This window comes from Perna viridis, chromosome 13 (assembly GCF_037379345.1).
Source record: "Perna viridis isolate PV_CMFRI_1.1 ecotype Kerala chromosome 13, ASM3737934v1, whole genome shotgun sequence".
NCBI lineage: Eukaryota > Metazoa > Mollusca > Bivalvia > Mytilida > Mytilidae > Perna > Perna viridis.
The window spans coordinates 7720307-7736050 of record NC_142457.1 but is presented as its reverse complement, the minus strand read 5'-3'; the positions used below and the strand labels follow the sequence as shown (position 1 = coordinate 7736050).

Here is a 15744-nt window from a genome sequence, read left to right as displayed (position 1 = left end):
TTTTTCCGGTGTCAAACAATATTTTGTCCCACAAAATATTGTATGATATTATATCCCCAGTGATATTTTGACCCCCCCCCCTCAAACTGAAATAAAAACAAAGGGGTTGAATATCATAACAGGGGGTAATTTATCACTGCAGGGGATGGGAGCGGGGGTAACATATCGCAGCAGAGAGAGTAAGTATTGCAGCAAAGGGTTAAAATATCATAACGGGGGGGGGGGGCAATAATTCCCTTGCCCCTTGGAATCCTAATTAACCGAAGAATCTGTGTACATAAGCATCGACATTTATGTTATAAATAAACCACTGGGAAACTATAGATACTTTCAATTTAAAAAGTAGAAGAAAGATATCACCATTAATACTACATGTATTATATTTTATTTTTACTAGTTTACAGCAATGATCAGATTGACAGAGGACATGTCTTAAGCAAAGCAGATAAAATGAGGAAGATGAATACATTTGTCAATGATCTGGATTTTAGGAAGTGTTAAGATGCGAGTAAGTATTAGAATTTTTAACTTTTGCGTTCCTTTAAACTATTGCTTGAATATTTTGCCATTAGAACTCAAGAACTTGCAGTAATTTTGTTGCATATTACTCTTTATTCATAGATTTCATAAGACCATTAATGTTTTACAATTAGAACATTTTAATCTGTGGTTTCTATGGAAACACCAAACATTGATAGGTATCTTATTGAAGTTTAATAGAAATCTCTTTATAAATTGTCCAGTAGTTTATAAGGCGATAGTCAATTAATATAAAGACCATCTATTTTTTCCTGATGTTAACTGTGTATGTAATTTACGGAAGACAAAGTATTTCCCCTGAAGTAAACAGTGTTTGTAATTTAAGGAAGATGAACTCTTTTTCATGAAGTTAACAGTGTCTGTAATTTATTGAAGACCAACTCTTTTTCTTGAAGTTTCAGTGTCCGTAATTTACATCTGATTGAATGTATCATGAAATTCTTGGTAAACGGAATACCTCTCTAAGCCAAACTGGTTCTAAAGGTTTAGACTGCTTAAAAATTGTAACAATGGAGGTAATTCATCGCAGTAGGGGGTGGGAATATTTATCACATCAGGCGGATTAAAATATCATAACGTGGGTTTAATTCATCGCAGAAGGGGGGAATATCATAACAGGGGGTTAAAGTTTCACAGTAGAGGGGTTAATTTATCGCAGCGGGGGGGGGGTATCGCAGTGCATGGAGGGGAGTAATTTATCGCGTCGGGGGGTTAAAATATTATAACATGATGGTTGAAATATTGCAGCTGGGGAGTTATATATTATTTTCACCCTCTGGTGCGATAAATTATCCCTCTCCCTGTTATGATATTGTAACACCCTGCTGCGGTATATTAGCCCCCTTCTGTGTTAAATTAAACCTGTCTAGAGCTGTTAAAATGTCTTAAGGGGGACTATGTTCAAATAACCCCGGAGGACAGTATCTCATTCAATGTATGTACACATGTATATAATATATATATCTGTACAGGACTGTCAGGAGGGGAAAAAAGCGAGAAAGTATCGCCTATGAATTAATCATCAATCCTTTAATGATTCTTATGGATGTAAGTGTTTATTTTGTGTACCTTTTTCATGTGACATTTTGACCCCAGGGTTCAAATATCATAGCAAAATCGCAAAAGTTTGACCCGACTCCACTTATGATATTCAACCTCCTGTTGTACTTTGATATTTTTACCCCCCCCCCCCCCTTTAAAGCAAGTTGAACTCCGTTAAGTTATTTGACAAATGTATGTTTTTAAACCTTCCTTGAGATGAAAATGTCATGAGGCTGAAAATATCAAAGGACATTGCAGGTGCTTGTTTCAATATTTCAATATTAATAATCACGGAGTCACGTGACGAGACTTACATACCCCATTAATATTATTTATTATATCAAAATTACTGCATATTCTTTAATTCTTTGTGTTTTTTTTTCCAATAAAAGGAAATTCGAAATGGGATCTGAACATTGAGACACACGAATGAAAGATAATTTTGTTTCTAAAAAAATACAGTGATAAACATGATATAAAAAAAACTTTTACAAAAAACATATGAAGTCATGACTTCACGTCATGGTTTTAAAGCCATTGTTATGCTTAGCTATTTTGTTAAAAAATTATCAGCAAGGAAGAAGACTCCATGTTGATTTGACAGATGAACCTACTAGTAGAGGATGGAGTCTTCCTAACCAGGATTTTACACTAACTCGCTAGGCAGCCTACAGGACTTTGTGATAGATAATTAAAGTCTGAATTCAGTCTGACAGGAAGTTACATCCAACAGAACTTTCCAGGATTTATAAATTTCAATAACTTGTTGTTTGTGTTCTAGGTACATGTATGTAATACATTTGGGACAAAAGAGACAATATTGAGAAAAATGATGTGCCATCCATTGTCTTACATAAAATGGTACTTAAAAGTGGGCATATTTTGTAATTTTTTTGTATAAATGGGGATATATATGCTTTGATAGTGCTCATAAAACCACACGCAACTTCATGATTAAACAGGAACATACATAAGGATTGGAATTTGGAACAGTCTTTATTCTCATCCAACCACTGAAAACATATGCCAGATACAATAATAAAACCACAGCGACAACGATACACCAGTCATACAATTTTATATCCTATCAGAAGGGGAGGTTACTATATCTTTACATTTTTGTGGTTGGTGCATAAATTTATTTCTAAAAAAAATGAGATATTATCCGTTGTTTACTGTATTTCATTCATAAAACTATTAATCATATTTTGTATGGATTAAAATTCAATGTTTGAAATAAATTTTATCTAAAGTGATTTTATTCTAAAAAGCTTTATATGTATTTACTAATCAAAGTACAGTTAAACCTTTATCGTTTATGCAAGTTAAATATTACATTTAAACTGGCATGAAATGATTCCATTGAGTGTCTGGTTTGGTGAGGTTTTCTCTTTATCCAGGGATTGGATTAGACATGTTTCACTGTACTGGCATGAAATGACTCCATGGATGTCTGGTTTGGTGAGGTTTTCTCTTTATCCAGGGCTTGGGTTAGACATGTTTCACTGTACTGGTATGAAATGACTCCATGGATAGTCTGGTTTGGAAAGGTTTTCACTGAATTCAGGGTTCAGTTGACATGTTTCACTGTACTCACATGAAATGATTCCATGGAGTGTCTGGTTTGGAGAGGTTTTCACTTTATTCAGGGTTTGGTTTAGACATGTTTCACTGTACTGGCATGAAATGATTCCATTGAGTGTCTGGTTTGGAGAGGTTTTCACTTTATTCAGGGTTTGGTTTAGACATGATTCACTGTTCTGGCATAAAATGACTCCATGGAGTGTCTGGTTTGGAGAGGTTTTTAACTTAATACAGGGTTCAGTTTAGACATGTTTCACGGTACTGATATGAAATGATTCCATTGAGTGTCTGGTTTGGAGAGGTTTTCATTTAATACAGGGTTTAGTTTAGACATATTTCACTGTACTGGTATGAAATGATTCCATAGAGTGTCAGGTTATGAGGGGTTTTCACTGAATTCAGGGTTCAGTTTAGACATGTTTCATTGTACTGGTATGAAATGATTCTATGAAGTGTCTGGTTTGGAGAGGTTTTAACTTTATTCAGGGTTTGGTTGACATGTTTCACCGTACTGGTATTAAATTATTCCAAGGAGTGTCTGCTTTGGAGAGGTTTTCACTTAATACTGGGTTCGGTTGAGACATCTTTCATTGTACTTTGTTTTGTATGTAAGAGAAAATCTTTATTGAAAATTAGATTTGATTTATAAACTTTCACCTTTCTACTTACGTCATGATTGTGTTCACTTATGTCTGTGGCTCGGAAGGTCCCAAATCAATATTTTATACCTCTGTCGGTCATCCCTGGTACTTTTGATTCTTGCTATCTGCATCAAGGTCTACAGAGTTGGTTTCATTTGTTGTCATGTGTCAACCATAAAATTGTTTCTTATACTATAAAATGTATCTACAGAACACGTCTGTAATTGTTGATTGTTGGCCTTTTTAAAATGCATTCATACGTAACGGAAGTCGCCTGCATGTGCAAGTCTCTGAGTGAAAATGGTCAGTTAACACTTTGAAATGTGCAATGATTATACGGTCTTTAGTGCCTGCTAGAGTACTGATCAATGAATATACGGTCTTTAGTGGGTGCTAGAGTACTCATCAATGAATATTCTCTGTATTATATAGCTGTGTTTGCTTTTCCAGATTTATTTTTCAATTACCTATATTCTGACCTAGTAACCTCATACAAGACACCCTGTTGTGTGGTACGTTCGTGCACTGGGCTCTGTAACTGTAACACTGTCTTAATGAAACCTCCATTAGAAACACATAGTTTATTTGACCGAGTACAAAACCTTTGCTATAAAACAATGGTGCATATCGCTTATAGATACATAACGGTTAATAACTTAAAAATTAACCGGTATGACAATACAACTGGAAGTGACTGACTAACACCCTGAACGTTTGTTTACCGCGCCATATTTGTAGCTCGACAGAAAACCAGAAATACAAATAATTTCATGATAATATAGCTTATAAAGAAGCCAAAAGGTCCGAACAAATCTAAACCAAAGCGTTCTCTCTCTTATGAGGAAACGGCATAACCGTTGATAAGTTAAGGTTTGAAGCAAAGAAGGTACAGAGTGTAACAGTCTTAAAGCGTAGAGAGGCTGCGCTACACACCTGAATGGCTATCTAGCTATAGAAGAAGTCATAAACCGCGCTGATAAACTCGCTTTAATACTAAATGCCGACTGATTTGTCCAATCAAAGCGACGATTGTTACTCATATGCAATTAACTCAATCTCGTTCTCAAATACATTCCACATATGTGAAATACAGAGACTCAACAGTTAAATGTAAAACTCCGAGCTCAGTTAATTGCTGTTTATATCCACAACGAAATCATATGATAGCAAAACCAATAGCACAAGTAAACAGATTAAAGTCACTTCCGTTACAGTAGGAACACCCACAACGGTCAAAGGTTATTGCCTTTTTAAGATAGAGGGAATGAAGCCCCTCTTTATCTTCAGACTTGTCCTTGATCAACCAGGTTGGGGACATTACAAGCAGCATATCTCCAGGACATTTCCGACCACCCTCCAACAGAATCTCTATACATTCTACCGGCGACGAAAGCAGAACTATAGAAACTGCAGTACTTGGAGTTGTCTTTCTTGGGCGCGACATCTGGTCAACAGTTTCCGGTAAGTTGTGTTCGTGTAATCTGTACTGGAGTGAATTGTGGTAGTCATCAATGTGATCGTCATCTGATGTGAAGGGGTTGGTGGGATCAGTTGACGTTGATGTCTGTTATCCGGGCTGTGTAGTTTCCTGTCACTGTTATGTATTCCTCTGCTTCTTTTTCAACGACCTCTTGAAGTGAAAAAGAATAATAAAACAAAAATCAGTTTTTGTAAATGAAAGAAAAGATTTCATTAACCTGGACAACGTTTCGACTCAGAAGTCAATTTCACTTGGACTCAATCTCTTAGTAGAAGGTATGTTTTACACCTTAAGCCAGCGGATAGAAAGTTCTGATGATATTTAATTCATGGATTTCAGAAAGTAAAACAAAAGAAAATTTACCAGACTTGCCACGACATGTTATTTTTTTTCTCACGTGCTAATTTTCCCTCATCATTCTGGCTCGCTGTTCAACTTTTGGATTACGGTCAATATAATAAAACATTTGTCAAATGTGCATTCGGAAACAGTAAACATACTACCTTACTTTTTATTCGGCATCGCCTCAGATAAGTGGGTGCTACTAAAAAGCGGAAACAGATATTGGAACGGGAGCGAAAAACGGAAAGAATGTTCTAACCTTAAGTAGTCAGACTTGTCTGACCCCGAATAATATTCTATTTTATCTACCCTATTTATGAAATCTTGCCAAATTCCAAATTTAAAAATACGTAAAACACCGAGGCGTCAATCCTTGCATTGCTTATGATAGAACCTCTCGGTGTTGGATTTGGCATCCTCTTTCGATAGTTTTGGTTATGAGTACTTCTTGTATACAACTTTTATTTTGATTATAATTTTCATACATATTTGATTTTAATGCTGCTGGTGAGAGGTTACTCCTTGAAACACGTGTACAGCATATAGAAATTTACAATATATAAAATGGTATTTTTTTGTATTAAACAAGTCGTTACGTCGGCGAATGTTTAAAGACAATGTTTATGTCTCCAGTTGTCTAATTAAAAATATATTCTGTGACGTGCAGAACTTTTTCGTTATATTTATTGTCTGTTTGCTGATTTGGTTATTCATATTCAGTTAAGAAAAAAAATCACAGACACTCCATTTAATCATTGCTTCATAGAGAACTTGAAATAGATATCCGATTTGATTTCTGTAGCAACCGTCCATATACGATAGCATCGGTCATTTGAATAGATTATCTATATTGTCATGTATATGAATGGTCGTTATTTAGTCAACGGGGAGAATATATATATTGATCATAACTTGAAACGACGCTGTGATATTTACTTCATTTCACGGAAGGAGATCTCTCTTTTTGTGTATTAAGTATTTAACGTTTTAAATGACAATTCCATCTCTATCTTGTAATTGTAGACAAGTCACAGTACAAAAAATAAAATAAAAAATAAAATCTACCCTCCCACCCAACACTCTTTGTAGATCCCTGGATGAAAATCTAGCTATCAAATTCAGTTGGCATAAAGTACAGGATAGGTGATATGAGGACGTTACTTTTCCCATCAAATGTGAAGGCTTTTCAGTTGAAGTTACTTGTAAAAATGTGTTAGTTTAAGTAGAAAAGATTTGACTAAAGACTATGATTTGGACACTTTGTAGTGTTAAATGTCCTGTCAGTAATTCTACTGTAAACTTTTGTACATGTAATAATATTGAAGTTAGTTACTGATGTACCTGTGAAAGATTTCGTTTTCAAATTTATAATAGTAATAATAAACAGAAGAATAGGAGTATTTCTGTGACTAAAAAGTGGGAGGTTACCCCAGGTTTATGTACATTTTAATAGTGATCATGCCGTGTGTCCAACTGTTCCCAGTACCAACTAGCAACTCATCTTATTCAAATCCCAAAGGAATTTGATTTTACTTTCACACATTCTTTATCATATGGTGCATCTTTAATTGTGTTTTTCTATCCGGATAACTAGAGTTTTAAACTTTTTAAAGAAACTATACGGATTTTATACCCGTCATGTAAGTAACATTTATTTACACCTTCTTGTAAAGAGTATTTCCCTTAAATGTTGTCATTCAATCTTCCTCATGTAAATATAAAGCTTAATTAAATTGAATTAATCAATTTTACCATTTCGGTTTTGGGGTCTAAGTATTCGACTTGTAGTAAATCTTTTTATGTATTGCATGAATACACTAATTTTAACTTCTACATCTCTCTTCAAAATGCGAAGACTTACCTTACTTGTATTGGTTTCCCAAACTTCATAAGAACCCATACAAAGAAAGGTATATTGCAGGATCTTTATCTTGCTCCACGAAGGAGATATCAATTCATCTCACAAAGATATTGTACGCAGTGGATGATGAACAGCAAGCTTATTTCAATACAACCTGCATGTATCATATGTGGATACTTACAAATTCTTCAAAACCTAACATCCCGCAGGTTTTTTTCAGAAATTAGTTCTCTCCAAACTTTTGACTCCTCAACTCTTTACACTACCTTACCACGTGATAAATTGAAATGTCGTTTGAAAGGACTTATACGTAAATCTTTAGCTCTTTCAAAATAATTATGCTGTTCTCGGTTACAAATCAACATCTTTTTTTTTTTTTTTTTTTTGGAAAAACATCGCAGAAGGGTAAAGTGTGCAACACAGAAAAGCAGGTTTGCCATAGGCTTGATTTCCTCATCTCAGCACTAAAATTTATGATAATACAATTTTAATATCATAATTTTTTTGCCTATGCAGCAATATCCCTTCCTCTCCAGCATATGGTGTTTTTTTTTTATTATTATCATTACTTCACAATTGATTCGCTACCCTAGAGCAAGTACTAACTACTCTGATGTCGTTGAACGCCGTACATTTCTGCGTAACAAAGTCCTGAATCAAGGATATAAGAAAATGCGTCTTAACATGTATCTTACCAAATTCTTCTTTTGATACCAGTCATTTGTTGAAAAATACTCAATTTCTTCTAAAAAAAAAAAAGTAATGATTCTTTTTTTTTTGTAAAATGTTCTTTGTGCTGATGTGACCACTAATTTTCTTATTATGACAATATCATGCAAATGCTAAATCACCACTGGTATAGTCATGCCGCAATGGAAGAGGGCGCTTTAGCGCGCTGTAAAACCCAGATTTAACACACCATTTCGTTTAAAGTGCCAAGTGAGGACCATTGCGGTACCAGCTGCTCCGGTGGTGGAATATCTATTTTGCCGGATGTATATAGGCCTTGACTTGCTTGATTATGGATCGGATTAGTGTTCGGTAATTTTGTTGTTACCCCTTATTCTACAATATACATCTAGCACACCATCGAAACGTTCGTGATATTCAATCTATGACAAGCAAATTCTGTCATAACGTCCCAAGAATGGAATTAATACGGAATTAAATTTATCGAACTACTGAAAGCATCAGCAAAAATTTGTATTTTTGTGCTCATTTAAAGGAAGTGGTGTTTTTTTTAACTAGCTTTGTCTATTCTGTTTTTTTTTTGTTGGTTTTTTTTTTTAAGAAAAAAGTCCTTAGTCCTTTTGGGAAATTCTTTCTCGGTCTTTGTAGGATATACTGCATGCTCTGAGTTCGTGTTATCCACCATGCGTAAAAATTATGATTTTATTTTTTGATGATACTCGTTTTCCTTAGATATATGTTATTGTTATCGTCGGTATTTTTAAAATATCTTTTTCCGAAACAACAGTAACAATTTGTTTTAAGATACAAAAAAAGGTTTATGCTTCACAACAACAGTAAAGGCGTGCGCCGTTCTTTACTTCTGAATTTTTTCCTTTAGTAAAATTCTTTTTCTATCTACATTATTTTATTATGTTTATAACAATGTACATCTTTACATTACTTTACGTAAACTTAGCAACAGTTGCTTTGGTTTAATTTACAAATTTTCACGGAGCACAGTCCGTCAAATCTGTAATTTGGCCTCTGTATGAGTTCATCACTTCTCAATTAACAGTTGTCTTTATTCGATACATTCTTCGAATATCGAACCATCGTATTTTGAAACTGAATGTTTGTCGCAGTAACGCTATTATCGAGTTACAAAACAAACAACGTTCACAGTTCTAAAGTTAGAGTACTATGTATTCTCCATACAGTTTAAAACGAAGGAAATAGTTAATTTATCCAGCTCTTGTTCAAGTCTGAGACATTGGACGAAGTACTTGCGTACTACACTAGGTCTGTTATAATAAAAATAATCCTAACAAATGGTTAACAGATTAAAATTATGCAAACTACATCTCGTAATGCAACTTTGTAAAATCAAATCAACAAAATGTAAAATCGCTTCATCAAACTACGTACTCTGTCATGCGGGGTTTCTTTTTTTTTTTTTTTTTTTTTTTTTTTTTTTTTTTTTTTTTTTTTTTTTTTTTTTTTTTTTTGAGTTCATATTGCTGGTGCTTTACGGTGTAAGGCCTGTTTTTCTTCAGATTGTATATGTATTTTTTATTTTATTCTGGTCGCTATGTGTTTTCACATTCTAATCATATTTTTGGATTTTGATATATCTAAATTGTCCAATTATTGACGCATCCATATTTGTATCAATAAACTATGTATGGTTGTTGTCTTGCAAACAACAGAAGCTGCTCAACTGGGTTCTTGCCTTGTTTCTATGGGCTTATGCAGTTTGTTTCTGTGTGTATGTCAGTTACTGTTAATGTGATTTTTCATCGGTTTTATATATTCTTTGTCAATGGATTTTCCCTTTTTAGTACCTGCACCGTATTACAACAAATTGCAAATCCTCATCTTAAAATGGGCATCGTCTTCTTGCATTGGGGTGGCAAAATTAATTTAATATTTCTGTAATTGTTTTTCGCCGACGAGAATTTTTAATGATTGTTTTGTTTGCCAATCTGGCTTTGTTCTTCGTCTTTTCGCCTGCTCATTTTGCTCTGGACTATTCAATCTCGCATCATCCACGCGTTAACGTGATTTAAATTACATTAACAAAAATACTCAATACGTGTCGATACTTTATAATTTACTCGCGTTTCTATTTATTACTATAAAAGGAATCAAGATTCAAGCGAAAAAGAATATATTCAAAGGATAAATAATAGACAGGGAAAATGAACACACAAAACAATAAAATATGAAATAACCAAAATAACACCGAACTTAATTGAATTGAAATGTATTGTGAACATATTTCATTGCATGAAAAGTAAAGGGATTGATCAGAAGATATTTCAACTTATAATCGTCCTCTCCAAAGACCTTCCCATAAATTGTCACGTCTGGGTTAGACGAAAGAGGAAAGAAAAAGTTTGGCATAGTAAACAAACCAATGCTCATGGAACAGAATGATAAGTGTCTGAAGTGTATTTTACCGCAAGTTCTTTACGTAGATGCGATGTATAAAGCCCTCGAGACTGAATGATAAAAGACCGTACGTTATATATATAGCGGAAACTGAGATCAAAGGATCTGGCTAAACGATGGTCCTTTCGAATTAGATCGGCTGTATAGCCAACCTCATAAGAGTGACTGAATAGGTAAGCAAATAGAGTATTAAAGTTTGTTCCCATTTGAATGTCGACGTTCACCACAAAGTTGATCAGCATTTGGACTTCTTATTCAGTATATTTAGAATCTAATATAGAAGTGTTACCTCGTACTACGTACTTGTATCTAGATGTTTCATGTAGTTTATAGTAAAAACATTGTATAATAATTTTTAGTAGTTATTTCAACTGATTATGGGGAACATAGTAATATAAATACTTGAAAATTCATAGGCTTAATGATATACATAATACTCTAAAACAATTGCAATTGGTCGATTTGAAATGAATTCAAAATCAATCTTTTTTAAAGAAAATGTTTTATTATGTTTTATGTTAAATTGTTCTGGATCATCAGATGTTATGCTATTCTCCATCCACTGAAAGATGAACGAAATAATGGTTGGCTTATAATGTTACCGTTACCGGCGCCGTTTTGTGATGTTCGCACAAACACATCATCGCCCTGTTTTAAAGAAAGCACAACGACACCTGTGACGGTCTGTTCATCCGTAATATCCTGACTATTCGTTAAAACATTACCAAATGGTGTTGAATTTACGACAATTTCAGAATAAATCCACCCGTGTTGCACAGCAACAATAGTCCATGTAAAAACGTAGTAACCCGTTTGCGGAATTCTGCAAATACCTGTGTGTCTATCATACGCATTTCCTAAATTTGTTTGGACACTATCGAATATAAGAGTATGATGCGGTCCAGGGTTGGTTTCATCACTGTTCATCCATGCATAAAACGCAACCATTTGTCCATCTGAAATATCTACGAAGAATGTATTTTGTTTAGTTTTAAGCTATTATATAGTTGATATTTACCACAAGTAAATCGGATATCAAGGAAAACTTTGGAAAACACCCATAAAATTTACTTTCTGGTGTTTAGCAGGTTGGGAAATTACTCCAACCAAGATATTTTGCAGAATTCAGAAAAGAAATCATTTGGAATAGCGTAAATTCAATAGAACGCTTGTGTATGAAGACTGGATCAAAAATAAATAGTAAACCTGTACATAAATAATAATATTGACACGATTGATGAGAAGGAATTAATAAATTAATAAACAAACAAGTATTATCTTCAAAAAAAAGATAGCCGACGCGGTAAAATTTTGTTCTTTTCCCTAATTTTCTACTTTTCATTCAGGAAATAAGACATGGCACGCAATTTCGATATAGTTTTTTCGAATGCAACTAAGTTATCAGTATTTGGCCAATCGGGAAACAGAATTGCGATCAGGTGACTTGCGTTTCCATGGGAGAGTGTCTTTAAGGTCAAAGGGTAAATAGCGAAACTATACCGACTGCGTCGGAAAAGCATGTTTTAGATAACATAATAAATTGACGTAATTTGATATCAGAAATGCTTTAAAAGAGAGCAAAAATGATCTCTGTTGAGAATGTTAACTACTGAAAATTCGACAGAGGACTAGTAAATATAAACAAAAACGGTTTGTTGTTGTACTGTTTTATACAGGATATAATCAATTAAACACAATTACAAATTGTTGTATGATTCAGTTTTATCTTAAAAAATAATGAGAATGAAACTACTGTAAACGTTTAGAAGATTATAAACTTTACTTGATGTACGAGAACACACTACACACTTTTGGTTCATGAATGTAATGTTGATTAAAGAATTACGTTTTAGCATTTAGTATTGAGATACAAATGCTTTGATAAAGAGTACTTTTTGTGTAATTTATTTTTTCTTACTATGATACGGTCTTCAATATGTTATTCAAATTATGTATCAGGTTGAAGGGAAACACAGCTAACGCTTTAAAATATCATGAAAAGATTCAATCAAGGAATGAGAGTAAATTTAAATTAAAAGTTGAGAGCCATTAGACAATTTATTAATGTACATTGATGGTATGTGGATACCTTACAAAAAATGTACATTGATGGTATGTGGATACCTTACAAAAAATGTACATTGCTATCTTGCATATACATTTCTTAATTTATTGAGGTGTTTTTTTTGTAGTGTGTGTGTGTGTGTGTGTGTGTGTGTGTTATGTCGTGCTTTACAACTAATTGTTTCCTTGGACAAATAGTGGAAACTGGATATGCATGGAATCCTGGTAACAAGCATTTTTTTCAAATAAATATGATATGATTGTTAAAAAACAATAATCAATTTAACTCGATAAAAAAAAAACATCATCAATATGATTCAACAATATAAAGTTTTTGCACTTTCTAAAATTTCCCTTAAAAACAAGTTATTTGGTAAAAATACTGCAGAATACTTTTATTGGCACAATAGTTGAAATAGATACTACTACATGTAGAAGTAATTACGATTGGTAAACCTGCTAAGATCACAATTGTATTAAAATGTCTTTCGATAAATTCGTATGCATGTGACTTCTGGTGACCTTGGTCCGCGTGATGTAAAGGTCGCTTCTTAAAAAAAAACAAATCTGATTGCAAAGCGAAAGTGGTAAATTTACGACAAAGAAGACAGACGGACTAAAGCCGTGAAAGAAAATTAGTTCGAATATGCATAAAAAGCAAGGATCCTTTTATGCTTTTCGTATTGTGGTATACTGTGGCACAAATATAGTCAGTAATTGTCATTATTTATTTGAAACCTTAATTAAAAAATAGATGAAATGAAATGTAAACAAGACACGTGATACCTGTGTAACGTTACTGTTGTTTGTTTACCAAGGTTAAGTATTTTTAACCCAGGTGAATGTCCTGTCGGCAATCTTTGGAAGGTATGGCAAAAAATAGTTAGATCAGAACTATCGATCTTTTTTATTACAAAAAAAACGTTGCTCTCACAATATTCAGTAGGTATTGTCGACATTTATTGCTTCAATTGCATTACTACAAAGTTATTTCATCGAATCAGCAAACTTCAGTAGAATCAAAATTGAACAATTTGGCAGCTAATGCAGCTTTAAATATTGATCATAAATAAGGTATCTAATTACACTACGCTGAAGACATTTTACAAAACAATTTTACTAAAATCATCATAGTGCAATTATGAACGAGTGTAAGTACATATCTTTCTTTGTAAAACGCCGCATTGTAAAGGCAATGTGAACATAGTCGGGGCAAATACTGCCAATATTTCCTATATGTTTCATTGTAACGCTGTGTTGCAATTTACAAATCGCCCCTTATGTCACAAATGCCTTTGTTTTGATATGGCTATAAATGCATAAAGACGAAGAAGGTGCGTTACTGCAGTTCTTTTTACGTAAATTCTTAAGTTATGACGTCATAAAGGTTCAAAGAATGGTAAAGTCATTACTTGCGACTTGTTTTACAGTTACAGTTAATATTCTGTAATAAATGTATGTTACACTCACTGTTCTGTAAGAGACGTTTCTGACGAACGCCTATTTGGTCAGAGTTTATTCGTATTCGACCGTCTGATTTGGACGCCTCTACTTTTGATGATTGGTTTTGGATACCAGAACCGACATCAGCGTTACCAATATTGTCACTTGACACGTCAGTTGAAAAATTAAAATTGTTTCCATGGTCGCGAAACACACATCTCTCTTTCAAACTTTCAATCGTCTCTTTTAGTTCATGAATTATCCTATCATGTTCAGTTGACTTCGTTTGAAGTTTAAGTTCAAGATCATATATCAAGTTTTTCTGCTGATTTGATTTTTCGGTAATAATTCGCAACTGATCAGACACTTCCTGACGGATGAAATCAGCAATAACATTCTTTTCAAAACTCAACGCCTCAGTAAAAATGAAAACAAGGAATAATACTATCGGAAAGTGCATGACTTACTTTCACCCGCCTAACAGTCCGAACTTCTAGCGGTTAAATGCTAAGGATACATACGTTATGGCCTAATAGATAAACTAGATTGATAAGACTTGACCTATGCCGAGGATCTTTGTAATATGGTTGAGGACAATGTTCAGTAGTCTGTTTTGACAACCTGCTGAATTGTTCTGTTATTATCAATGTAAGACGAAAGAGTAATCAAGGGAAACAAAATTCTATCGGAAATCAAAGGAATGTAATCCAGAGACAAAGACTAGACACTGAAAACAGACACACACACACAACAAAGAACATGAAATAACCAAAATAATGCAAACAAAGTAACAAAAGTAAATGAGCGTTGCAAACATGTGAACAATTTAAAAAACCACCGTGATAAGTGCACTTTGTGTTTAAAATTGATCGGTTCTTCGGTAATAAAACATTAACAATACTCTGGAAGATTTGGTTGGATGTACAAAGTATGAAGTAAAACCTAAAGAAAAAAAGGATAATGTCAATATGGCTAAAAAGGACAACTCGTTTCAATATCCACAAGGTTATTTTCCGTAACATATTAATTCTGTAGAACGGCCTCCTGGTCCCAAGTTCTGTAATGGTCTGGAAAGACTTAGTTTAAGAACGAAGCTACCTAGGAAGAACCCACAGTTTTGTTACTAAGAGTCCGAAAACCACTTGTGAATGACTGTCATAATATGAAATAAGGGTAACAACAAAACAACCGAATTCTATCCGATCCACAATCATGTCACGTCCAAAATAAATCTTGCAAAATAGATATTACACCACCAGAGTAGCTGGTACCGCAATGGTCCTGACTTGGTACAGGCACTTCAGACGAAAAAGTGGATTAAATCTAGGTTTTACAGCGCGCTAAACCTCCCTCTTCCATTGGGGCGTGACTATACAAGTGGTGATTAAAAAAGGATTTGCATACTATTTTCATAATCGGTAAATTAGCGGTCAAATCAGCACCAAGAACATTTTACAAAAAAAAACAATCATTACTCATTGTTTTAGAAGAAACTTTTTCAACCAAGGACTGATATCTAAAGAAATTGTGTAAATGACCGTTTTAAGACGCATTTGCTCATACCCCTGATTCAGGAGTCTGTTACGCATATATTTATGGCGTTCAAGTAAATCAGAGTAGAAAGT

General features: G+C 33.9%; 1 protein-coding gene across 2 annotated transcripts; it reads right to left on the bottom strand.

Annotated features, from left to right (window-relative positions):
• Window positions 1–10986: 10986 nt before the first annotated feature.
• Window positions 10987–14801, bottom strand: LOC148599425 (uncharacterized). Of its 2 annotated transcripts, none has more exons than XM_088557785.1 (2): window positions 14147–14801; window positions 10987–11568 (listed from the first exon to the last, which is right to left on the bottom strand). In XM_088557785.1, the coding sequence occupies exons 1-2, from the start codon at window positions 14577–14579 to the stop codon at window positions 11156–11158; spliced, it is 846 nt and encodes a 281-aa protein (XP_088413911.1). In that variant the 5' UTR covers window positions 14580–14801; the 3' UTR covers window positions 10987–11155. The 2 variants fall into 2 exon arrangements, with proteins under 2 accessions (XP_088413911.1, XP_088413910.1); XM_088557784.1 differs by having other exon boundaries at window positions 11000–11577; window positions 14147–14782.
• Between the last annotated feature and the right edge of the window lie 943 nt (window positions 14802–15744).

Excerpts from the sequence above, each read along its gene's own strand:
- LOC148599425 (XM_088557784.1), bottom strand. The coding sequence starts at position 14,579 with ATGCACTTTCCGATAGTATTATTCCTTGTTTTCATTTTTACTGAGGCG. Across the intron at positions 11,578-14,146 it reads GAAACGTCTCTTACAGAACA|ATATTTCAGATGGACAAATG; the intron begins GTGAGTGTAACA and ends CATTCTTCGTAG.